The 22582-nt window shown below is 31.8% G+C and overlaps 1 protein-coding gene across 1 annotated transcript in view; it reads left to right on the top strand.

The window, feature by feature from the left end:
• LOC130890711 (dopamine D2-like receptor) overlaps positions 1–22582 on the top strand; it is a 158447-nt gene that overhangs the window by 122551 nt on the left and 13314 nt on the right. The window contains exons 3-5 of the mRNA XM_057794959.1: positions 8773–8882; positions 14352–14604; positions 21497–21768. Of these exons, the coding sequence (XP_057650942.1) occupies positions 8773–8882; positions 14352–14604; positions 21497–21768 (635 nt within the window). The remainder of the gene's footprint in view (positions 1–8772; positions 8883–14351; positions 14605–21496; positions 21769–22582) is intronic.

Here is a 22582-nt window from a genome sequence, read left to right as displayed (position 1 = left end):
CAACCGTAGTGAAAGTGTCAACTGCTGAATATTGACTTTATTGTCAAACTTTACTCTGAAGGATCATGAAATGTCAGAAAATAATCTCAATGTATTCAGAATACATTCTAATTAATTTTAGACGAGGCTTTATTATTCCGATACGATCCTACAGAGAATAGCATCATATATGAGGAGATGAGGATCTACAAACATTTTCCTCTATTTAATAGACAATGCCACTACGTCGCCAAATTCACTCGACCTCCAAGAATAATATATGTCTCTCTCCAAATGACTTTAATTACGGTGAATACATTGAAGTTTTGATAAAGAGTTTCATGAAATTGTGACAAATTATATCAAATGAAAGTGACAAGAATGTATACGAAATGTGACACATACTAGATGACATTGGTTTTTATAAAATTATCCAGAAACTTTTGTCGTAAATTACTTCAAAGAAAACTATATCGATTTACATACGCGACCTAGAAATATCGAAGCGCAGCAGAAATATTATACGATCTTCAAATTAATTTTCTTTTCAGATATCTGACAATAAACTTGTAATTAAAAAAAACAAATTTCAAGAAAAATCAAATTTTTTTCGTTGTTGTTTTATATGAAACTTCAGTTATTTCATACGATATTATCAAATATTCCACCAATTTTATCCTGAATCATATATTATGATCAATTAAGCGAACTTTCAAGTCTGTTGAATGATTGAAATTTGATTATACAATTTCATCTCAATCTCAATAACACGGAATGAAAAATTTTGAGAAAAGTAATTTAACATTCATGAGTTTTCCTCTCAGGAATTAAATAACGATGATCCTCAGAGTTGATTGGAATTTTCTAGGATGACTACATATTACAACGGAATCCGTTGTTTCCCGAAAATATTTTTTTACCCTACATGGAATGTTCAACAACCGAAATTGTCGGTTTGAAGTACGCGAAACCCGCATCGTATATGGGTCAAACTCTGTATCCCGTTAAAAGTATTAGAGTTGTTTGGATAAATGACAGAAAAATTGGACCATATTTTTTGTAGGAATATTAACTCGGTTGAGTTACATGGTTTTTTCATGAAATGTTTTACTTCATAATACCAAGATCAGTTATTTACATTTGAAATGAATACTAACCCTCATCTGTTTCGTTGATGGGTTCATATGACAGTATCAATTCTATCTAAATATTTGGCATAAGCTTATTTCAAAAATTTTATTTAATAATAAGAAAAATCCATATTATTATATTACTTCATAATTTCAGGATTAAAATATTCCGAAAACGGTACACAGTATCGAATTTTGAATGTATCAGCTTCGAAAACATATTCGTATAAAATTTCAATGCAATATTGCCAGTAGTTACGGCAAAAATAACTCTCTCATTCGTGCAACGATTTGTAGACTAAATGGCGCTTCACCGCGCGCTGCAAACCCCACCACAAATCTTCTCGTTCATTGCCCAACTTTTGATACTCAAAAATTGGGAAGCTTCACTTTTAAACACGATATCAACCCCTTCCATTAAAAGCTGCTGTAGTTGTAGATACTAGCCCTAGTAGTAATCATATTGTAGATATATAATTTGAATTCGAAAATTTTAGTTTAATTTATAAACGTCTATTTGCTTAAGGATTTTTGATCGCATTGAAAATCTCGTCGACAATGAATACATTTTTCATCGTCAGTGTATAACTAACACACAACAGTTACATTTCCAGAGTGGTTGTTGTTGTACACCTCATTTATTATACAAGAGACAACAAATTGCACTCTCGATATAAACCACATTTTGTAGTAATGAGCCATCATATCCTTTGTAGGATTTTGGTAGAAACCTGCACTCATGTTATATATTCAGATAAATTGCATGTCATTGAAAATCACTACAATTTCTGAAAAAATAAACTAGTTGATATCAGCTGTTTTCAACCACTAAAAAAACTTTCCTAAGTTTGTATTCAAACTTCTTTTCTCTATTATGTACGCGTTAGTTTGTGGATGCACTGTATATTTTTGTTTCCTCATGTACTTTTTGTATATCTCTTTGAGTATTTATCTAAATTTCCAGCATAATCTTAAATGGAATACCATTTGTTAACTGTTCTCGTTAACCATTATTGGCAGCAATTTTTCTGGATTATCGTTGAGCTACTAATTTGTTCACAATCACGTGTTTGCTGAACGTGATGGTCTTTTTGTACAGAAAGATAGTTATGAAACAATCGATAGTTCAAATACTACTTTTTAATTTTAGCAAGTTTTTACGAGATATAACAATATAATCGTTGATTGATTAGTGTAATAAAGTTAAGTGCATCCTTCGTCTTTTTCAATTATGAAAAGAACGATCAATTAAAAACTTTTATGTCAAAAGAAAAATGAAATTTATGCTTTACTGGTAGTTACTGAAAACTCATATACAAATATAAGGAATATGCACTTTGATTTCGAAAAAAAACTAGCAGTTTGTAGGCGAGCTTCACGAAAAGTGTCAACTCGTTGCATCAGGTCATCTGAAACGACATACTTGGCGGGAGCATTAATAATGGTGGACATTTTTACGTGGCTGTAGCACAACGCCGACTGACGCCTAAAAAAACAACTCTCGTATTTTGGAAGTTTTCTCCTGTAAGTTTCTTCAGTATGAGTGTCGCTTTCTATTTTACATTCAACGAACTCAGATCTCGTTTTTACTATTGTTAAATCCTGAACTTGGATCAAAATCTTTCAACATATATTATGAAGAAGATTTTTTTATTTTCTCAGTTTATCATGTTATGGTATGCGCGTGTACTTGCTTTGAGCAAGAATATTACAATATGAAGGTGAACATTGATAAAGTCCTTTGAGCTTGTTTAACTGACAGTCAAGATGAGTTCCACCACATCATGGATTATTGTTTATTGTCTTATAATTATAAGTAGAAACTATGATTCTAATTCAACTCATTCCAAACTACAGTTAAAGAGAAATAAGATTGAATTTGATATTTCTTCATATCAATTATTTTACTATTTTTCTCTAATTATAATTTGAAGTATTAATTCCAATACTGAGAGATATGAGAACTTCCGAATAAGGTATTTGAAAACTTCAATCAACCACAGTATAATATTCAGACATGAATTATTTCAACTGTCAAACGTTTTAAGTCACCCTCTTCATCGTTTCACCCCAAACTTAAGCTTCCTGCATTTCATATAAAGGTATTTAAAACAAACCCTTCAGAGATTCGGATAGCTTCATTATATATAAAGCCAAAAATAACAGCAGCCGTACAAGTGTCAAAACTCCATGATTGATAACAGCTTTGGGCCAGAGAGAACTGAGAGCAATATTTCAATTTTTTTTTCTGCGTGTAGAAATTTTAGGTAACCCTTCCAGCGTAGCTTCACCCTGGTTGCCTTTGATATACTCCCAAGGGGTAAAGAGGATTTACTCTTATTCATTGAGGATTAGATAGATTGCATATATTCGACGGATCTCATATTTATTGAAAACACTTGGAGAATATCATATAAGAGATGAAATTATATTTAAAAATCTGTGAGGATAGAAATTTTATTCATATTTTCGAATATTATTTACATAAGGAATTATCCCTTTTGAAATACATATATCACTGTTACGAGGGTTGTTTGGAAAGCTTCCGAACTCAACTTGAAGATTTCAGGATGTAGCTTAAATTGGGAAATTTATATGCGCGTCTCATTGAAGTTTCATCAATTTTGGATGCTTAGTTTTCATTTGACAATAATGTTAGAGAGTTATTGGAAATAAGAATGGGAAAAATTGAGTATCGAGCCGTTAATTAATATTTGTTTTTCGGAAACAATTCGCTAGGCAAATGGAACAGAACTTACACTGTGTTCAGACAACCATCATTTAAGACCTAAAAATTTGGGAGCTAAATTCAATAATGGTTGTTTAAGCTTGACAGCTGCTGCTGCGGCTCACAAAGAATTATACGAAGTTTATGGTGCTGTTTGCTTTTCAGAGCGCACGTGTCACATACAATTGAAAAACACTCAAAATGTCTTGGGCTAGTTAAGGAGATTGATATTTGGTTACCTCACGAATTGAAAGAAATTCATTCAACCCAAAGAATCAACATTTGCAATATACACTTCAAACAAAATGAGACTGACCTTTCCTTGGAAAGAATCATCACTGGTGATGAAAAATGAGTCCTGTATGGTCAGATCAAACAAGATAATCTTGAAAAAACGATCTGAACGTGGATCATCCTCAACATTCTTTCGGTCATCTTGGAAACGCTCACAAATTCATGGACAATCATGTGTCCAGTGATTTATTCATTGACGTGTTACTATTTCTTTGACCCGCCCTCGTACATTTTTCACTTTATTCTGCATTTTCGTCGTTAGAGAGGAAAATTACATTTATTAATTGAAGTTTTCCAACTTAACACTTGTAAAATTCATGAGTTATTCAAGAAATTGTAATCGCTTAAGTTTAAATCTACAGTTCCACAATCTTAAGAAATTTCCAAATCGAAATTTCTGAATATTCTAAAAAACGGAATTAATCAAAGTCAATTATCAGTCCATTGAAGTACATAAAAAATCTGAGCTGGATGATTAATTGGATAAGTTTTTTTAATATAGTATGCAAATATATTCAAAAAAAGATTTGACTTCTTTTATTATCAAAATTTCTTATTACAGACAATATGAGTTCAGTTTGACGTAATGAAATATTGACTTTACTCCAGAGTAAATATTTTGACTTTTGAATAGAATCTTCTTCGTCGGCACAATTCCAGTCTTTTCAAGAAATAATCTTTTAAAAGCTTTTTTCCAACACTTTCCACCAAATAAGTTTAAATCGTCGGAGGGAAACAGATCAGGTCAAATGCGATCATTTTTTCTCAACAACGATTGGTATAATCACTTTGTCCAAAATTTGACATGAAACTTCGGGTATTGAGGAAATTTCTACTTTGAAATTGTAGATTTCTTGAGAAATAATTTCCTTTTTTTAGCCGCATTGCACCTATACATATAACATCACTCAATAAGTCTTGTGACTGACACATAGATGGCACTGCCATTGTCAAATCCATATGACGTTAATGAAATACTAGCTTTCAAAAGACTATGTGTGAAATTTCATGACATTTCGATTAGTCAGAAAAAAGTGACAGCCATTTAAGTGAAGTTATTTTCAAAACTATTTCGTGTGTTAATTCATCATTATTTCATTGTTTCTTAATGGAAAAAAATACTAAACAAGCTCAGCAATGGCTTTAAAAGTGTTGTCCCGACTCTTATCTATCAAAAAGAGTCATTTTTTATTGGTTTGCTGAATTTAAACGTGGTCGTACAGATACTGAAGACGGTGAACGTTCTGGTCGTCCAATTCAGATGGTTACTCCAGAAAACGTCAAAAAAGTCCACCAATTGCTTATATCTATTCGTAAATTGAAATTGCGTGTGATAGTTTAGGCCGTAAAGATATTAGAAGACAATGTGTTTATAAATTTGACCTTGAAAAAGCTTTTTCCAAAGTGGGTGCCGCGTTTACTCACAGTTGTGTTGATCATTCAGAGCTGTGTTTATATGTAATAAATCAGATTTTTTGCGTCGATATACGAGAATGGATGAAACATGGATCTATCACTTCACTCCGGAATCAAAACGATCATCTTCTGAGTGGATTGTAGCCAGTGAACCACGTCAAAAGTGTCCAAAGGCACAACAGTCAGCTGGGAAGGTTATAGCTTCAGCATTTTGAGATGCTTATGGAATAATACAGAAATCAAGGAAAAACTGCTTGATATATCGAATAAAAAAACACTGTTTCAAAAAGACAATGCACTGATTCACAATTCGATTGCAACGATAGTTAAAATGAACGAATTTCTCTTTGATTTTACCTATTTTCTTCTTGGAGGGAATTTATGTGAATTCACTTTTATTCAGCTAAATCAATCTTTGATTGGCAAACATGTTTTATGTGGAGTGCACTTCAAATCACAACATATAGTTAATACTTTTCAGTGTACCAAGAAATCAACTCCTCTTTTTAGAGACTCAAGCATTCTAATAACGTTAGATTATGTCCAAAATCCTTCGTTCATTGTGGAACATCACCCGTATAATGTATCCAATAGATTTTCATTTAAAGCTCAGAAAAGAATCTACCACAAAATATTGAATTCTCGGAAAAAGTTTAAACCAATTAAGTGCGCTCCATTGTCGGATTCCAAATCCCGCTATATCTTATTTTAGTGACAACAGGAAGTATCAACAATTGAAGCCCAGGGGTAATCGGAGCTAACAATGTTTCTTTGTGGAACAGAATCAATGACTAAGCTAGTGGTATTGGAAATCGTAGACTTTTATCAAGAGAGGTAAGAGAAAAAATATGGATAGTCTTTTCCAACTTTCATATAAAGTTAATCCCGGCTGATTCCAAATTATATAATACAATTTTTTATCATATTTGAATTAGAAGTTGTATGAGGTTTATGCAATTCATTAGAGTTAGTGGGAGATAATAAAGATATTCGATTACCAAAACAATCGCCCTTTTTTATATGTCAACCACAATTACCCTTGCGCTGCGTTGTTTCCACATTACACATTCAGTTTTTTCAATATTAGTTGTTTGTTGTGAATTTGGTACTAAAATTAAAGTTATGGAAAAACGAACTGGAAAACATAAATTCTCAATTATTTCCTCTATGATACAAATTGTCAATGTCAAGATCTTCAAACGAAATGTTGAAATGAAGAAATTCAATTTATATATAACAATAACAAGATCTAATTACATTCACATGAGAGACTGTTTGATAGATCCACGCATGATATACATCATCCCATGTGTTTTGTTATGGAAACGTCTTATTCCGGTAGTAATTAAATGTTGGACCACAACTTATAATTGTTTTAAGCTTGGATACTATTCATTTCTAAAATCGGCTTAAGACCAGTCCTGATTCCGTTCCAGATGTACCCAATTCCTTAATGCCTGGAGTAAGCACATTATATTCAGAACAAAATGATACCAGCATTACATTCTACAATCCAAGAAACGTTTACAAGATTTCATTTTTCCATGTTGTATTATTCTCGTAATGAATTCTAGTTATACTTTTTGTTCGTGCAGCGATAGTAATAGATAATAGATAATCGCCAAGAAAATTTTCCTGTTGAGTCGTTGAGAATTAAAATTTACCGTGAAGTCTTCCCGTAGAAGTGACACAACTCAATTTCGACGAATAAAGCGTTTTACATCACCCCCGTCAAATTTGTTTACGCCTTCTTACACCTTAAACAAATCGATATTCTTGGCTGTCTGCAGTTAATCACAACCATTTTAATATAATAGAAGAGTTTTAGCGAGTAGCAAAAGTGAAATTAACTTTCTCACAAGGTATTATATTCTTGTCGGCATACGCCGCAAATGCTTTAATGAATTTTCTGCCAAATACATTCGTTTTATATTTGAACCGTAGTAGGATATCCGAAAACGGTTTACACAAGTCAGTTAACAGATTAAATCGACAGTAACCACATTTTACGTTTTAAGATATGTGTTGAAATCAGAATATAATTAATGAAGTTTTCAAATCATTTCAGATAACTGTCTGTTCTATAAATTCCGTCATTTAAGGACACGTGTCAAATATAAGTTGTTTGTTTGACATTTTCCTATGAATTTTCTTTGAATCCAGAATCATTACACCTTATACAGTACTACTAACTGAAGTTCTAAACGTTTGAACAAGTACAGAATGTCTAATTTACATTCAGTTTTAACGTTATCACCAACCTTTATATCTTCGTAACCAAAGCAATAGACTGAGGACAGTGCTCTTCCCCCATGGATTTTCTACCAGATCTGGGACTTGTTAGGTACTTATCTACCTACAAGACTTTGTAAGTAACGTATGTGTAAGTTATAAAAATAAATTCGTTACTTCCAATTCAATTCTAATAACACAGATTTCGTAATGTTTCAATTTTCATAATGTCACTTCAATCGTAGATGCAATAAATTAAAAGGAAATGATAGATTTTACACGTATGATATAGAAAATTATCTTAATAACGTAAAATATGAATCCAACAAGGAATTTGATGAAGTTGATGATGATGATGTTGATGATGATGATGATGATGAAGTTCTGGTCTAGTGTGCCATACCCATACCTGAAGCAGGCATTTCACGTCCTTTTGTCGAGCAAGTGAGCTGTGAGGCGTTGGATATACGAGTTCATTCAGGGAGATGTCCTCTTCTTATCTCTTCTTCCTCTTTCAATAGGACCAGGTCCTGTTCAATCCTGTACGTTTCAGTACTTCAGCTTTCTTACAACCTCTTTGGTGGTCTTCCTACAGGTATATATATGTGTTCGGTTCGGACCCATCTCACCACATCTTGAACACCCAATTCTTCTCTTATGTCATCACTCCGTATTCGGTCCCTGAGGGTGATTCCCTTGATGGTTCGCAGTATTTTCATCTCTGTGGTTCTCATTATTCTTTTTGTTGTTGATGTCTCGGCTCTAGTTGCTGAGGCATATGTGATAATAGGTCTCAAACACGTTTAGGTCTAACTCAACGTTCTCTAACCAGCGAAGGCGCGTTCTTGCAAAACGTAGCTCAATCCTACAACGTATAGAGTGATTTATATTGTGAAGTGTCTTGTTAATACCAACAAAAAGAAAAACTGAATGATAAACTATCAATTTTCAGTCTTCCGTGTACATTTTAATTTATATTTTAATTTGTTATAGGTAAGCGGCATCTGGGGCTTGCCAGCTTTCGTATGTGATTTCTACATAGCTATGGATGTCACGTGCTCAACATCTTCCATATTCAATCTGGTAGCTATTTCAATAGATAGGTAAGTTTTCCTTTAAATCCTGATGAAATTCTTATACTTTCTATACTGGATGTTGACGAGAAAAAGACAAAGCATAATTTTTGAATTGAATTGTCATTAAAGCTTAAATGATTCGCAAAAAAGAGACTTTCCAATGAAAAAAATAAGATAAATATATAATTTCCCAATCATAATTTTCTGTCAGCTCTACCTACTTAGTCCAGCGAGTTTCCAATTTTCTCAAATCGCCTAAAAAATGCTTTCCAAAATACGCAAATACTTTTCATTTGTCTGATAGTCAGATTAAGTAGATATGATGGATGGGGTGATAAACCATGATGCAGTATGACAAATTTTTCTGCAGCAACCGCTTTGTCTTCTTTTAATAACTAATGCAGTTTATATATTTGAAATCTCAAGACTTTTTTATTCGTAAAAACTATTTTTTTTTGGGTGTACGTTCCTAAGTCAATAAGTTTGACTGCATTTTTTTTCACTCAGATTTCGTTATGAACTATACAAACATTCAAGTTTTTAATTCGAATTACTCCTCATTTTCTATTTTTGTTTTCTTCGTAGTTTTTCGTTTGTCTTAGCTGCTTTTGTTATTATTTTCCATTTCTTTCAGTTCCAGAATTTTGCCCTCCAGTTTGATCATTTCACTTGGTTCTCTTCTCATATGTATACTTAATACTCAAAATCAACAACCTGTAAACATCATAACATATGTGATGAATCGATATTCTGCTTTTCTTAATACAAACGTGAGAAGTAACTAAGTTTCTAAATATTACAGTTTAATTTAGTTTTGTCTCTTTATTGTACCGTTTCAATCTACTTACATACCTTGTATTTTTTGGTGGAAAATTGAGTTCTGTAAAACTATTTGAAACTATTAAAAAAAATTGGATTATAATCATGAGAAGAAAAGATATTGGTGTGTTTAAAAGATTTCAAGTGGTGTCGCAATGAGAACATTCATCAGTTTCCAAAGCTTAATAATTTTGTTAATCCTCAAAATAACGCTTCAAGTAAACTTCTCGAAAGCGTAAAGTGAGACTTGATTAAAACTTTGCAACCAATGTTCTTTGCTTTTCTTTTTATGTATCTAAGGTCCCATTATTAGCCCAATTATTAACAAGTTTGTCGCATTAGAGACTAATTAAATGTCTTAAAGATCCCATTGTCTATCCGATGCGATAAAAAGTTGAATTATAAATTTTGCTTTAATTTAAATATTGAACTTGTTTTACTATGGAGTTTGAGAAACTCATCTAGAACCGACCGGGATAGATTCATTGATCATTTCATTGTCAATACATATTAGAAGTTAATTATGAAATTTTTCAAAATTTTGAATAGGTTGTCATCTACTTGACATCAACGAATTTTATTTTTTTCACAAAAAAAATGTTTCTTTCGAAACTATACATCTCGTAAATATTTTCAATTGTTCATATTCTATAGAAATATGATATTCGAAAAGTGATGATTTGTTAAGGAAGATTTCATTATTTAATATTCTTTCATTTATTATTTCATGGAAACTTTTTCCAAATTCCGTATCCCACGATTTGGTTCAAAACATTCAAATAATCATATCTTGTGTGCTTCTGTTTTTTCTTCTACCCAATTTTTCTATAATGTATACAATTTGATTTCCTCTTCTACTATACCGATAATTCTTTGTCACACATCCGCTTTTTCGTTATTCGTTAGTCTCGTTAAAATTTGAGAACGGCTGGACCGGTTCTGCTGATTTTGGTATTGAATTATTTGGGGTAGTCCAGAGATGGTTTAAAAGGTAAATAAATATGAAAATGCTCGGAATTAAATGAAAACAACAATTTAGTTTTACCTTGACGTTTTGTCACAAACTGAATTTCTAAATATTTGACATTTAACAACCAACTAATATGTCAATCCATCATCTATGTAGATCGATACCTCAGACAAAGACTGCATCCTTCAATCTATCTTTGTGAGTGGACTGAGATCTGCTATATGTGCGAGAACATTCGTCACTTCAATGATCCTTTGTGATAGTGACAGTGCAAGTTAGGTGCCCTTTTTTGTGATAGTGACACTTGTCAAGTGCGCGAGAACTTTTCTCACTTTGATAAATTACAATTTACGATGTCCATCTGACTTAAGTCGTCGCAGTCAATCAACTGATAGCTTACCTTCTATCTCTGTAGACGATAACTTGGTTATCGAAATGCGCGTCAAACATTGCAATTGTGAGTGTTGGTGTTGTTAATTGTTTTGTTAATTCAATAGCTCTTAGTAATTTACGAGGAATTTAATATTTTAATATCCACAAATTGATTACCAAAAGTAATGACTGAACTGATCCTCTAGATCGAATTATTTTCAAAAATATAGAACAATAATTTGAGCTTTTATTTTTGGATTTATATGTATTTCAGTATTTTACTATGATATATCATGTCAAAACTCTTGTTAAGTGGTTATTCCCAATAAATTCCAATATTTTCATATTATTAATTGTTTTATATATGATATATTATTATAGATATCATGGAAAAGTTTTGAATTAATTAATTATTCGAAAATTGTGTAGATATCTCAAGTTTCACTCAATGTTCGTATGAACAAATGATATTATATTCAAGGATATCAGAATCAAGAATGTATGTGATTCGTGGTGTCATATACTGTTTGATTCTGATTTCTGACACAAAAGCTATTGTCATATTACACATTAGAATTCAACTGGATACTGTGTGGATTGAGACAAGTAACAAGCTTTATGTAATTTAATCGATCGATATTGACCTCCAATGTCTCTTGAAACATTGTGGTCATTAGAAGATTACATTCATTATTATCATATATTGACTATCAGTGCTCGTGATGGACATCGATCTACTTCTATGGAATGTTTTTATTCGAATATACAACGACCTTTCAAGAAAACAGTGACTTTTCAGAAATTTATAACATTTTTGATGTAGTGATTATACAAGGACCGCTAATTAAGTTAAGGGGATATGTCAATTACGAAGTTTGGCATTATTAATAGTGGACGTACTCAGAAGGTATTATCGTACGAGTGTTTATAGATACTTGGAGCATTCATCTTGGTCTAAAAATTAAATTAAATCAAAAATGTTTTCCTAAGATTCTTTTCTTTTACTTTTGATGTGGATTAAACCAACAGCAATCAACTAGTTTCGACTTTTAGTGATGAAGCACCATATCGTTCGCGTTGGATACTGCACGATTTGTCAATCGTTCAAAAAAAGCTCGTATAGATTGCTAATGGGCAACGAATCTTGGAACTATGCATATGAACCAATATGAAACAATAATCTACTGTATGAATGTTTCAAGATGGACCAAATTCCACAAAAGCTGTTTGAAGCAAATGGTGTTATTTTGGACATATCTCCACCTTTCCATTAGAACAGCGTTGAACGGTCAATTCTGAATGATAGACCAGCATTTGTTTGCCAGAAGTGTTCGAAAAATTAAGGAAACCAATGGCAGACGGCGAATTATTCACCACTGCGACAATGCGAGTTCTCACATATCAGTTCACTCATAAACGTTTTTGAAAAGTCAAAACTTAAATAGCAACCCTCGTATTATTATATTCTCTCAAGTTTCGAATGATATCTATGAAACTAAGAAAAAAGTTTTATTTCATCATGACAAGGCGCCTGCGTTTTATCCCTGTTTATTATAACAGATTCAATCCAAGTCAATTATCAGTCTATTAAAATTTCATTTAGTATACAGATCTATCCTAATTTGCAATTTGCTCCATTTCTTCGAAAAAATTTTGTTCAATATTTCGCTATTGAATGTTTCATGTACACTAGCGAGTACTACAAATACATTTTATAAAATTTATATTGGGATAACTAAATATTATCCAATATTTTAGATCTACATACAACAAACAAAAGCAAATAATCATGTAACCGTTGTTTTGTTCGCGTTCGATAATTTGAACACATTCCCAATAATTTTGATTATCTTCTGAATGTTACGAAGGCGTATGCTTTGTTCAGAACATGCGTTCATCCCAAAACGATTTATGAACGTCTAGTTTGATGCTTATGCTTCGTGGCACAGTTTACTTAGATCTTTACATAGTGGTTTATAATCCAGGTTTTTCTGTTTTTTCTTTGATTAGATATCTTTACCTTCTCCTGAAGATACATTGAAGGTACATGTTCGGATTTTGATATGTGTGCTCCACGAGCACAAGATTTTCAATCCTTAACGTGTTTGAATAGCACCGGAAACGTACAATTTCAAACTACACTTAGCTTATGGGATAATTCTTGTCAGCCTAACGACCACGTTAGCACTTGTACCTAGACCAGTGTCTTCTAAACGGAGATGATTTTTGTCATTTTCTGTACCAGCAGAAATTTCAAAGTTACATGAATAACCACGAATTCCACATAAAATAAAAAGTTTCTAGCTCTATTTGTGGGGCTTGACAGCAGCTTTAGAAGCATATATGTGTTCAACCACTAAAAGTTTTTCTCTAATGGAATGATTTGAAATTTCTTATTCAGGTGGTCAATTATAGAGCGTTCGTTCTATATTATTTTGATCCAAATTAGCAACGTCATTGAAGTGCATGCATTTTCTTATAAACTCGAATCGTTCTTCGCTCATGATATTATTTGTTTAATTATAACCAACGACCAATAACTTCGACAATTAGGCATTTGAACCAAAATTCAAATTATTATTATCAGTTTGGAAGTATGTAGTCAAATAATTGATAAAATATGTAACTCTTTATATCTAAATAATTTAAGCAAAATTAGTATATCAATAATCGTTACTCGGATTCAGGAAATTTCGTTATAATAAGTCACTTGGTTGAAAAAACAATCTCAGTCAATTTCATTTTTATATACTTAACACACATGTTATATACATGGTTTGAATTTATCTCTTTACTCATATTGTAGTTTCCCTGATGATGGGAAGAGCCTTCCCGAAAGCTTGGATTTTAGGTTTAACAAAGAGTTTTCAAAATACCACAAGGATTATAGCTAATTTCGTATATCTAGTACTTTATCGTTAGGTTTATTTGAAAATTATTTCAATGTACAGTTGTATATATAAACTAATTTCAGACCAACCAAGTTTTTTAACGCAAACAATGTAATTATGAGCTTTTGGTTTTGGTCATTGAAGGAGAAACCATTATCAAAATGGACGTTAGATAATATGATTATAATTATAAAAATTGATGTTTCTGTAGAACCTCAGAACTTTGAGATTTGCATTCTCATCGTAAAAATGCATTCAGCATTTATTGGTTATTGTTGCAAAAAAATCGTCAACCGCGTGTTTCAAATGATTTTATAAAATTGGAAACTTTCTGGACTGAATATGTGGAGTCAAAAGAAACAGTTGTTTTAATAACAGGTTCCCGAAAACTTCAATTGATTCGTATTATACGAGCAATTGTTGTCACTAAGTGTTTGGTTTCAGATACATAGCAGTTACTCAACCAATAAAATATGCAAAACACAAAAACAACAGGAGAATATGGTTGACAATAGTATTCGTATGGGTAATATCCGCTGCAATAGGTTCACCGATCGTCCTCGGCCTCAATAGCACACCAGACAGAGATGAAGATGCTTGTCTGTTCTATAACGACGATTTCGTTATCTATTCTAGTCTATCATCGTTTTATATTCCTTGTATAATAATGGTTTTTCTATATTATTCTATTTTTAAGGTAAGTACAAGTACTGAAGAGACTTATTTATATATACTATCATAACTTTTCAAAAGCTGCGATTTCCTGGAAACCTATAATTTTTCGTAAAAGCTTTCTTATATATTTTCTTTATGAAAATTGTCACAATATAATGTAAACAGCTGACAAAAATATACAAAGAATTAACCACAACATGTCGCATTTTTCAAAAGAGTATTGAGGTCATTTCACATCCAATAATCAGCAAACGAATAATTCATTTCGAAAATCAGTTTCAACATAGTTAAACAATACATTCAGTTAAATAAATAATATATTATTTCGATTGCGTGTTTGAAATTTGTTTCATGTGACAATTTACGTACGGTTTCGAATTAGTACAAACAAAAACATCATAAATTATTATGATACTTCTCTCTAATACAGAAATATGACGAACAATATTTCTTGGTTTAATTTTTGATCTAGTTATCAATTCCAAAGCTGATAATATATAGACATGTATTAAGCTTAATCTTGATTCTCTTATTAATGATCATGCAGCTTCCGACTTACTCATCGTTTCAGATTACGGTCTCAATTGCTTAAGCTCATTAATATATATAATATATACTACCGAGAATTCGATAATCACCTAATGTTATAATTAATCGATTGAAGCTGGGAATATTAACTGCTCTATATTACAATGATTGTTGATTTGAGATATGATGGTCTTTGTTCAACTATTTTTTTCATTAAACAAGCAACAAAAATACTATCTGGATATTTCTCATTGTTTTTAAAGTAGGTTAGGTTAAAGTTTCTGCTTTTATTAAACATTGACTATATTTCCTTCTTTCCATTTTATTTCCCGTGATGGCATAATTTTTGTTTTTATTTTGTTTTGTTCTGTTGTCTATATCTGAAATCCCTTTTCTTTGTCGTGAGCTGAAAAACTCAATTCACAACTTTGTCAAAAGCGCTTCAATCAAGTACAGAAATCAAGAATTTAATTTGAATGTTTTTTTAGAAAGATATGATCAAGACAACTGCTGTTTCTTTCATAATGTTGTAATAGATTGATATTTATATCTCATGAAAACGTTCAAAACAAGTCGTGATGTTTTGTGTGTTTCTGGTTTTGTTGACGAAGGATAGTTTATTTTTTGTTGTTTATTTTTATTTCTACTTCCATAGAGTTATAGATTTCAATAGTTGTTGAAATTCTTGGTGTTTTTTATATAAAGTAAACCTCTATCATTTTTTTTATTGCACCCTCACTATACACAGAATAGTACCCTCCTAATTTAGAAAACTCTGGATATATTACTGTGAAAGTTTCTATTAGAATTAAGCTTTCGAAATGAGTATTTATTTGTCTAAGTAGAAGTGTGTATATATAATTTGAGTTGAGGCAAAATTGCTGGTTGGTCAGTAAATCATAAGCTTTATTATATATCAATTTCTGAACTAGACGAACTAACAAAAAACACTGAATAATAAAAATTAGCATTTCCTTAAAAAAAAACTTTAAAAGGTAAATTATTAAACTCCGCGTTTGAACTATAGATAACTTATGTTGTTTAACTTTGATTTCATCTTAGACAGTTTCCGAGGCAAGCTCTGGGTTTTGTTGTCTTCATATTCTATTGAACCAATCAGAAATGTGATTTGGATATTTATTTTTGCCACAAATTGTATCAGTGTAGGGTAGTTATACAAACAGCGAAAGTTTGAACTGATGATCGTAAACTTCGAAATTCTCTTGATAATTATTGTGAAGATGGAAAGTTGGAGAGGTTTTCAGGAGTAACTTCGTTAAAATGAGAAAAGTTAAGCCTATACAATTAGTGAATTCATGTACATACTATACTTTCAGTTTCTGACGTTCATTATAATTGATTGTAATATATTTGCCTCTCAGGGAATATTTAACAAGAAGACATAATTAGACCTAAATAAATATAAGGCTGCTTACGAACATCTTTCATATACGGAATGATTGAGAGTTGAATTGGATAAGGATAGAACTAAGGCATCTGATTACACTAATGGTTTTAGTCATAAACTTCCATTCAAAATAATGATTCGCTTATAGAATATAGTTGATATAGCAACAAGAAGATTCCAGTCATCCAGAAGAATTTGATAAAATTATGTACTACATATTATTTCTAGAAACTTTTAGATGGGAAAGTTGTATGGTATCTTCTTTTTCCTCCGCCAGTTCCCTAGCCACTTGAGATCCTTGACATGTTCAAGGACACTATTATTATGTCTCCTGTCTCGAGCTACTCTCTGCCGATCCCTTATTTCAGCTGTTTCTAGATCTTACACCATCTCAGTGATAATTTAGAGTGTAGATGTCTAAGTTTGCGATTACACCTTCTGACAGTCTTATTTCAGATTTTGTACTAACAAATAACAACCATTATTTTCATGTTGTTCGTAACAGTATTGCTAAAGATTTTCATACACTTATATTTTATTTATTCCATTCTTGCTGTTTGTACTTCGAGGTTAGCAAAAGCTACTTTAACTGCTGGGTAGCCAGGGTAGCCAACTCAAGGACACAAATATCCGGAACACTAAATCCACGCTCTTATCAAATCCACGCTGTCGTGGTTCCTGGACTTGTCTATTTGCACTGTGGGTGACAGTGAATATATCAGATTAGTCATATTTCAACAAAACATTTAGTGTCGAGTTCACCAGCTACCAGCTGCTTCATTGCCAAAAACAATTCGTTACATTTGATTACAGGAATTGAATTGAAAATAGAAAAACTAAAATTGGAGGTCTATGATTCGAAAAAGAAAGTAGACCTGTATTGGAAAAGTTATGAAGTACTAATTTTATTTTGCACCCAGCTTTTTTCCTATTAGTACCTAGAAACCTCGTATACTTCAACGTTTTAAACTAATACATAGTAACCACTTTGCATGTTTTAAGTAAAATTTTAATTTTTAGTAGGTGTTCTAATTGAAACACGACGGGTCTTGTATATAAAAGAAAGGCTATTAAAAGCGCGTGAAGAATTATTACTCGACGATATTGTTCAAAGACAAGCGACAGGTAAAAGCGAAGTTTACATCAGTGAGGAAAGCTTTGGATCGACCTGCACCGTCACAAAATTTACGTGAAATTCAGTTGATTTACATATAGTTTTTGGGTTACATATTTGCATAACCAGAATAAATGAGAAACTGAAATGGCAAAGTTAGCGATTCAGAAGCCATAATTTTAAGAAAACCTTAATTTAAATTTCAGTATAAAAATGATTTTTGTCTTTATAAATTTAATGTATATTAATGTATTATATTAGTGTGTAGAATTCAAACAGTTGAAAATTGACGTCTCCAATAAACCTAAAATCATATATCTATCAAACATATAAAAAGGTATAAGGAATGAAATCAGGTGACCTAGGCAGCAATTTTATCGTTCTTTGTCGACCTATCTACCGATTTGGAAAGACGTAGCTCCAGTCCAATACAGTATGGTGTGGAGGAGCATTATTTTTCTGCAATCATAAATAATTTCTGTTTGGAAACAACCGTTTCAATTCGGGTATCAAGAAATTTTGGAGAAATTCTGAATATGGAGGACCTCTTAATGTTTCTTCGAAAATATTTTGTCATATTTTTCTAAGTTTGACCAAAATACACAAATGTCATTGAACTCAAAGAGAGTTTGGTGATTTTTTGCAACCTGATGTCACATACTTACGGAATCGAGGGTGGTTAACAATCTCTAATATTCTTAATGGAGATTCCTTGATAAATTTTTCAGTATGAATATATAGTCAATTAAGAAAAACCTCAGATTTTCATTTATGGTGGAAAAAATGCTAAAAAATTAATAAAAACATCAAAGACTTACTGAAACATCCATTTTCCAAGCTTTTCAGCTTTTTAATAATAATAAAATCGGCGACCGCTGGATTTTAAACACGGCAGAGAGAATACGGTTGCAATAATAATTGGATTTAAGCATCCCCACATACTACAAGAGTATAACTAAGGATATTTTTCATCTGAAAAATATTCTGAGTTTCTATCTAACACATATTGTGCACATTTGTCTTTTAGACATTATATTAAGCTAAGAGCATTCGAATGCTGGTTATGGAATGTAATAAATTTTCCAATGCAGTTGGTACGGCTCGTAGTCGACTTTATCTTTTTTTCTTCATTCTAATGTTGAAGACAGAGGTAGAAATATTTATTTCGTCGAGATTACTTGAATTAAGCTACGTTTTTTTTTAAACACTCTCAATTTGAAATCAGTTTAGAATTCTAGGAATCCGTTGAAATCAATTCCAGTTAGAAGATGTAATCGAGACAAAATAGAGAAAACTGTAATGATGAGAGGGCAAAAAATTCAAGAAATACCAAAAGAAGAAAGCGAAACATTTATAAAAAAAATGACGCCAGACCAAGAAAGATTGAAGGTACGTTGGGAAAGAAATGGAAAAGACTCAAGATAGGATAAAAGAAGAAATGACAACAGCTGGAAACGTTTATGACATTCATACTGAATGCACTGTTCAAACTACCACTACACCAACACTCACAATTACACTCTCTGATGCGCGTTTCGATAACCAAGTTATCGCCTTCAGAAACTGAACTGTTTACCTTCAAGACAGTGTAATTGAGAGTGTTGGTGTAGTAATGTTGTATTCATTATGACAACAGCTGTCAAACGTGATATAGATTAACTGAAAGACGAAGGTTGCGATACAAGTAAACAAGAAGAAGGAATCTAATTGCAAAATCATATGGTCAAAGGAAAATAGAGGTCATGGTGATTGAATAGAGCTGAACAAGTTCTTAGGAATATTAGGAATGAATTGAAAAGAGCTAGAAGCTGTGGAGAGGAATTTATATCCATTATATTCTTAATTATATTCCTTCAATTCTATTTATTCTTTCACGTTTCATGATTTACGGTATGAAGAAATTTTCTATCTAATGTTAGATATTGTTCATTTTAGGAATCTCTTTTTTGCATCTATGAATGTCCGTTCTATATGCTGTAGAATAGAGAGTTAACCTAGCCTGACAACCGTTTCTATTTTTCCGGGCTTAGGACCGGAACATAACCACTAAGCTAGTTAATCCAGCAAGCGGTCATACAGGCGGAGTTAATTAATATAATACAATATGATGGTAACTCATTTACTTTGTTAAGTACATAAATGATTCTCTTGAGGTTTGAGCTATCTGAATAAGAGGTGCATTGTTGAACTAACTTATTCGTTTCTAATGAGCTTAAGCAAGAGAGATGAAGTTCATTACAAGCGATCATACAAATTCTATTTCTATTCCAGCATTTGATTGAGTTGACTGAAGTTAAGAGAATAATTCATCTCAGTTATTGTCAGTTATTATTCAGTTTCTGAATAAAAGATGATTCTTTATTAAAAATTATAACAAATCTGATATCAATCTAAAAAATTGAAATTATAATTAAGTTTTATAGCTAGAACGCTTAATTGACCGGAAATAATTCAATTTTAGAGAAGCAACTCAATTATAGAATACAAATATCGTATGCTCAGGAATATTTTATATCAAAACTTCCAGTCTGTATCCTTAAATTAGGAAAAGGGGATAGTTATGGTAGAGGTGCTACAAAAAAATGCCCATTATGCCGGTTTGACTTAACCAATTGATCTTATCGAAAACAGCTATTTTCCAACAAAAAAATTTGATATTTAATATTCTTTCAAATCCAGGTACTTTTGGAAAAAAATTATACATATTTTTCATGATTTTGCCACAACTACTGATAATATTGTATTGAAATTCGAAACGAATAAATTTTGGAAGCTGATACATCCAATGAATTTGTCTTTATGCCTGACTCTCATAGAGAGCGCTAGCTACACGGTTCGTACCAAGTAATATTACGATATTACTTGGTAATTACGATAACTTTTTCAATATTAGATTCAATAGGCAAAATTTCAAGTTAACTCAAACATCATTTGATTTCACTCCAAAAAGGTAGATAAATCTCGATACTGCTTTTCAGATTTGTTACGATACTTTACCAAAATCATACTTTTATATAAGTTTCCATACAGTATTTCATCCAATTTTCTCGTTTTACTTTACGTAGATTACTTTTGGTTTTTCATGAGTCCAAATAACTTCCTTTTCTCCTTGTTATCATTCTCTATTCCTTGAATTATTTGACTTAATCAATATTTATTTCTCTTCAACCAATCTACACTTTCGCCGCACTTATTATAAAACAATCTTTGTAAAGATCGGGATTTTTTCTGATTGTCTGATCATTGTTATATCAATTTTTTTTAAATGTTATGAAAATTCTAGGATATTGAGATTCACTCACATTTTTTAACAAGAATTGTGGTGCAATCAAATTTTCACTTTATCTGCTTCTAAAGACGAAACTATAAAAGAGAATATAATAAAACATTTGTTGTAGTGCTCTCAATTTCTATTATGACACAACCAAAAAGTTGAAGCAAATCAAGTATTTGACAACACACAGAAAATTTCCAGCAAACTCAAAACGTCATTTCACCGTAATTTGTGGTAGTGTAACATTTGGTTTCGTAATATTCCAAAAAAAAGGCAAATATGATGAGTTGAATCATAATTCTGTTTCAGATCTGATCAGAGCATTCGATTGTACCATATGTTCATTCATTTAAATAATTATCTTTGCAATAAGCTTTACTATACGTCCAAATTAAAATTCTTGATAGATATCTAAACATCAAAAATAAACTTGTTGACGTTGTTCCTCTATATCTGTTGACTATGAATCAGCGGGTATTTCTTTGTTCTAATTGTCTCTGTTGATTTCTTTCATCTCATGCCTCTTGTTATTGTGTACTGTGAACTGTACATTTATATTGTGTTGATACTAATTGATTCTTTGTCCTCAGGCCTTAAAGACTCGAGCGATGCAATTGAAGTTCAATAAAAAACCAATGACGTACGAAATCAAGCCTGGATCCGTGATAGAGAACATTTCCAACACGCACAGATTAGCTGAAACGACGCTGGGCGGTCCGACACCTATTGATGAGCAGGCGACGAACACGGGAAGCGGCTCCGGAGATGAGGACGAAGACGTCATGGCCGATGCCGATTGTCACGTTATTTCCAACGATAAGAGCACCGAGTTCATCCTTGCGACAGTCGTTGAAGAAGCAGCGTAAGTATCACGTCTCAAGGATAATCTTTGATTTATTTCAAGACTTTTTTTTCAAGTTGAAGTTGATTGTAACCTCTATAAGCACGAGCAACTCAATCGTAAATATGTTTTCTTGGAATCATACTCTATAAGATAATAGTTCAACAAATTGACCTAAATACAAAAAAAGGATAGAATATAGGGCGTGCTATTCACTTCGTCGTATTTTAGATTTATTTAACAGCATTTAGGACATTTAGGATGCAGTCTAGATAATAGAGATAACAGAATATTTTATTTTAGATAAAGAGAGAAATGGTTTGTTGTCAAAAAGTTGTTACAATTTGTAAAAAACTGGAAAATAAGAATACAAATAAATAGATATTGATAGTCTATGATCGGAACCTAAATCACCCTTCATCGAGCTAATAATAGAATGAGACTTAGTTTATAATAAATTTCGTATATTAGAAAATTCTTCAACATGTTGAACAAAAATTGATTAACTTTTCTCAGAGGTCAGAAATTTTGTTTGTGTTTTTACACTCTTTATAAGGTGTGAATCCAAGAAAAAATTTATTTGACATGAAAAATGCAAAAACAAATTATGTGGGCGGTTCTGGGCTGTAGAGAAAATTCAGTTGCGGGACTATAGACCCCACCAAGACTCGACGTGTTAAAAATGGATTGTCTTAAAAAAATCCTGACCAAAATAATTTATTTTTTAAAAAATAATTTTTCATTAAATTTTCGTTTGTGAACCGTTTCGACACTTGATTGATAGCAAGTACTGTGTACAAGAACCGTGAAAAGCCGGAGATTGCGCAGAAAATAT

Source organism: Diorhabda carinulata, chromosome 2 (assembly GCF_026250575.1).
Source record: "Diorhabda carinulata isolate Delta chromosome 2, icDioCari1.1, whole genome shotgun sequence".
Taxonomy (NCBI): Eukaryota; Metazoa; Arthropoda; class Insecta; order Coleoptera; family Chrysomelidae; genus Diorhabda; species Diorhabda carinulata.
The sequence above is the reverse complement of the archived record's forward strand: the minus strand, read 5'-3'. Positions and strand labels throughout refer to the sequence as shown.